Source organism: Neolamprologus brichardi, chromosome 7, assembly GCF_056152115.1.
Source record: "Neolamprologus brichardi isolate AB-2024 chromosome 7, ASM5615211v1, whole genome shotgun sequence".
Lineage (NCBI taxonomy): Eukaryota > Metazoa > Chordata > Actinopteri > Cichliformes > Cichlidae > Neolamprologus > Neolamprologus brichardi.
The window spans coordinates 17,542,883-17,548,111 of NC_142110.1; the positions used below are offsets into that span (position 1 = coordinate 17,542,883).

Genomic DNA, 5,229 nt, shown 5'->3' on the forward strand with positions numbered 1-5,229 from the left:
CTTCTTAGCAAAATCCAGACTGAACCATAACAGCTTCCTAGTAGGCTAGCTTACTTTATATAATAGAGCTTGAAGAACCGAATAGACCAAAGAACAATCTCGTTGCTCTTGAGTAACTTTAAATTTGGTCTGTTTTTTCACACGGACATCGAAACACATCTACGGTTGTGACACAGGCAACGCCTCCTCCCAGCTTCCCCATCCACAGTGAACGAGTCTGACGCTTGCAGCTGCTCCTTATATAGACATAACGTTCAGCAGTAGTACCGCCTGTGTGTGATATTCGACGTTCCTATTGGACGGCTGGACTGTCAATCGACAACGTCCAGGGGACGCTACCGTGCTTGGCCTGTGGTGTACTGCTGTCAACATTAACGGGTGTACCAGCTACATTTAGCCGGATATAATATTCTAACGCGGTAAGATGACGTTTTTTACAATGTTCCCATCAGTTTGGGATGAGAAACCTCAAAGTTTACAGTTCTGTTTTTAAATATATTAATCCTCTCTTTATGTCGATTTAAGCGGCCATAACAGGCAGGGTTAGGGCTCTTTTAGGTATCGTCGCCCATCCTTTGAGGTTAGCTTTAAAGCTTTACAGTAACATGACAAAAAAGTGCTTATATGCTTGTTAGCTATCGTTAATTTTGTTTTATCTTCAGCAAATAAAGAGTGAGGGTTAATGAGTGCACCTGCTGTAGCTAACTACTCTCAGCCGGCTAAAAACAACCTGTGACCTTTTGCTGGCTCTCCCTAAAAGAGGTCCCTGCTCCACAAACGTGTGATTCATTAGGATTTACATCTCAAGCTGGACACAGATCCTTTTTGCATCTGTGTCAAATCTTTACTTTGCTCTCTACATTGCCTCTTTGTTAATTTCTGTTGAATTTGTGCAGGTGCCTGCAGCGAACTCTCCGGATGTCCAAGTACAAACTGTTTCTGCTGAGACATGGAGAAGGGGCCTGGAATAAAGAGAACCGATTCTGCAGCTGGGTGGACCAGAAGCTGAGTGAGAATGGGGTGAAGGAGGCCCAGGACTGTGGAAGGCTCTTGAAGGAGCAGGGATACAAGTTTGACATCGTGTTCACGTCCATACTTAGCCGCTCGATCCAGACAGCATGGCTGGTGATTGAGGCTATGGGTCAGGAATGGGTCCCTGTTGTCAAGTCCTGGAGGCTTAACGAACGACACTACGGCTCTCTGATTGGACTCAACCGGGCAGAAATGGCTCGGCAACATGGAGAGGAAAAAGTGAAGCTGTGGAGAAGGAGCTATGACATCACTCCACCCCCAATTGATGAATCCCACCCTTACTTCCATGAAATCTACAATGACCGTAGATACACCACATGTGATGTCTCGAAGGAGAAGCTTCCCCGAGCTGAGAGCCTGAAGGAGGTGTTGGACAGGCTGCTGCCATACTGGGACAGCACTGTGGTGCCAGTGATAAGGAAAGGCAAGACTGTCCTCATTTCTGCTCATGGAAACAGCTGCAGGGCCCTGCTGAAACACCTGGAAGGTATGCTACCATAACCTGCCATAAACAATGTTTGCTGAGGCTTTGTCTCTGTAGGGTGAATGCATTCCTGCAATACTGTAGTTGAAATCAGCAGCTGCCTCTGAACTCTACAGTCTTCTGCTTCTGGTCATCAGAGTCAATGAATTGGAAAGGACCTATTTCACTTCCAGAATTGGAAAGTGGTCGACCTCTTGTCGAAAGGCCACTGAGTTTGTGTTACATTTGCAGTGACTATGACCTTTTATCAACCTGCTTGTACTGCCCGCACTGTAACTTGACACATATTGGGTGTTACCGTACCTGAAGATAATTACATGAAGCAGAGAATACATGCAGGCTGGAGCAGACTAACATTACAGCTTTGCTGAATATGATCTCATTCTCTAGCAATGATTCAAACTAAATGACTGCAAACTGTAATTGGTCATGGTTGTGAATTAGGGCTGTGCGATATGAACAAAATCTCATATCCCGATATAAGAATTCTATCGTCCGATAACGATATAAATCACAAAAATGTTTATTTACTATTTTCTGTAAATTCTGTAAATCTCGGGCAGCTCGACTTGCGGGAAGTGTTTCCAGCTGCGCGTCATGTAGCTGGAGTGGAGTGTTTTAACCGATGCATGAAACTATACATTTTTAGACATAAGTTGTAACGCCAGCCGTTTTCTTTGTGAATATTTATTACACGGCGTGCTGCGGGGAAAAGCCTGTTCTAACGTTTGAGTCTAAGGTTTATTTTTTAGCACCTGGTGGCTCTTTTTTACTTCTCATCCGTAAATAATTGCTCTTTCACGTGATTCAGTTTATTTTGAAAAGTCTCAATAGGATCTTGAGCTTTATTGTGAAAGGTTTATGTGGAACATAAACAAGCGGACACATGATGGTGTTACCGTCATTGTTGCTAACCACAACACATAAAAACAGGCGCTTGTCCGTCCGTAGTGTGGTTATATAAAATATAAGAGAAAGAGAGAACTTTAAGAAATGAATATAGCCACTACAGTGACCATTAAAACGATGAAAAAATATTGCCGTAAACAGTTTATTTTGCAACACCACGAAACAAACGATAGCGTGAAATGAAACGATAGACGTTTTTATATCGTCATCCGATATATATCGTTATATCGAACAGCCCTATTGTGAATGGCTTGTATTGGATGAATATTACTCCTTCTTTCTCCAGGTATATCAGATGAGAACATTGCCAGCGTGACTTTACCTACAGGAATACCTGTGCTGCTCGAGCTGGATGAAAACCTCAAGCCGGTGAAACCTCGACAACTGCTGGGAGACCAGGAAAAGATTCAGGCAGCCATTAAAAATGTGGAAGACCAGGGAAAAGCCAAAACAACAACTTGAACACATTGCAATAGTTGTAAGACGTAATATAGTTTCATTCTTGCTGCCTCTGAGCACTTTTTTTATTAGCTATGGCAAATGCCAAACTCAACAAACTTGAATAACTCCTTATTTAATAACAGACAACTGCAACAACAGATTGTCATTCTACTGGGACACGGAGAAGTTCAGAGAGATATGTGTGTGTGTGTGTGTAAATGTTTTAATGTTGTGCTAAATGTTTTTGTGTAAGCACTGAGAAGACATTTGGTCTGTAGCTTGAATGCCACTGTGAATGCCAGCTTGGTAACACTTAAGTGTTTTATTTATGTATTTATTTAGTTATTGGGTTTCTTGCACTGTAACTCTACTTTACAGATTCATAGCAATGCACTGATGCGGCAAAATCTTAAAATGCAAAATATATTTCCTCTCTTAAAGGTGTTTTTGTGTGACAGGGTTTTTAACCTGTGCCTTCAGTCTTTATTCGGCACCTGAAACAGGTCTTTTATTGAAAGTGGACCTGTTATGCTTTTCCTTATTTACCTTCAGGTGTGCGCTGTTACATTGATGGATGGAAAAAGCTCAGGCTTCACTTGTTTGAAACCAGTTAAACACTTGGTTTCAAACAGGTTTTTTTCTCTGGCCTCTGTGTGATGTCATTGAGAAGGGATATTCTTTATACAGCCATCTCAGGCGGACGGCTCTAGCGCTGACTACTTGGTTTAAAGGGAGAGACACTAAAACGTCTTGTTTCATACAGTGGATGAACTGAGGTGTGGCACAAAGGCCAGCTGTGAGATAAACAGGGATTATTTTGAACTGTGAATCATGCGAAGCTACTCGTGTAGAGTCCAAGAAAATGAATATGGAGCTGGAAATCAGCAGAACATGTTCTCTTTAAAAATAAAAGCACTCCATTAACAAATCTTACCTCAGATAAATTACAAACCAGCCCATTCATTCCAGGAATTGGGCAATTATAAGCCACTCAAATGCTGTGAAATGCTGAAATTGAATGTGGATAAGTTAATGATACTTTTTAATGGCCTACTCAATGCAGCAGAATCTGCTTTAAACAGTACATCAACTCTGGCACATAACAGATTGAGTTCAAAACACTTACACTCATGGATATATTGGCATGACAACTAGCTATTTTTATTTCTTAATTACAGTCCTACATGGGCCATTTGATGTTATGTAATGAGAGAAGATGTCACTGTTTGCACATTGTCTTACAGCAGAACTATTTTACCGTTGTATGTGGCTCACACTGCTTTAATGTTTTTAATATGTTGTAAAGTGTGTCTTGTGTGTAAATGTAAATGTTGTGTCTCGTTTTTTGTTCTCAGTTTCTTGCGTTTCGCTGCCACTGTAAGGTGTAACCGGTTTGTTAGGTCAACAGGCGAAATGGATACATTTTGAACATTTCTAGGTACTAAAGGGTAGAAACACTGATATATTTGTATTTCCTGTAAGCTAGCTTAATGACTTCCCTGCTGTTCTCACCTTGCCATTTGAGAGTTTTCAAGATGAATAAAATTGAATTCTAATTTTCCAAAAACATAAACTTATTTCTGTGTTATGTTTCATTTTCAGCTTTGTTTTTATCTGATTGCTCTTTATTATTGAAGAGAAGGGCGTTCCAGATGTTGCCCTGATATACAGTCGACTATAAATTATGTGATGGAGCAACTGAACCAAATCGGGAAAAGAAACAATAATGCTTGTTTTGGAAGTGCAGACATCCTCGCCATTTGGATTCCAGTCGCCTCGAGCCCGCTGGAAACAATAAACGACTGAGTCTGTTTGGCTACCGCACATGGATTCAGAAGAGTGGTTCTTCATTTCTCAACCCTTTCTGTAATTTGGCCAAACCACTGGGGCTGAGACCGGGAGAAACCCTCTAATTGGATGGAAATGCTCCTAAATGAAATGCTAAATGATCAATGTGATTCCAACTTATGTGGCAGGAGCAATACATGTATTTAACTGATATGCTAATGTATGGACCACCATGTTTATATCTATCCTTTAACAATCAGACAGGCTCATTAAGTACACCTGTCATTTAACTCAATACATCTAAAAGCCAAATACTGCACTTCAGTCAGAAAGCTTTTTACACACAATAATGCAGCACTGCTAAACTGTATAGAAAAGAAAGCGCAAGTTAGAAAATTGAGTCTATGTTTAATATTTTTAACCTTTATCAACCAGAGGAATCAGTTGCACTGCAATTTAAAGACATCCCTAAAGTTAACCTGTGTGCATACACATGTCAACCCTGTGAAACTCAGTGAGTTTGCAGCTTGAGCAGGCGGAGCTGCACATTGCATGCTCTGCTTATAAACCCCTTG

At 40.9% G+C, this 5,229-nt stretch overlaps 1 protein-coding gene across 1 annotated transcript; it reads left to right on the forward strand.

Annotated features, from left to right (window-relative positions):
- The first annotated feature begins 288 nt into the window (after positions 1-288).
- On the forward strand, positions 289-4,439 carry bpgm (2,3-bisphosphoglycerate mutase). The gene is made up of 3 exons (XM_006782545.3): positions 289-419; positions 897-1,519; positions 2,712-4,439. The coding sequence occupies exons 2-3, from the start codon at positions 919-921 to the stop codon at positions 2,885-2,887; spliced, it is 777 nt and encodes a 258-aa protein (XP_006782608.1). The 5' UTR covers positions 289-419; positions 897-918; the 3' UTR covers positions 2,888-4,439.
- Positions 4,440-5,229: the final 790 nt, after the last annotated feature.

Bases quoted from the DNA above. Each gene is read 5' to 3' on its own strand.
- bpgm (XM_006782545.3), top strand. From the start codon at position 919: ATGTCCAAGTACAAACTGTTTCTGCTGAGACATGGAGAAGGGGCCTGG. The intron at 1,520-2,711 runs GTATGCTACCAT...TTCTTTCTCCAG, and splicing joins CCTGCTGAAACACCTGGAAG to GTATATCAGATGAGAACATT.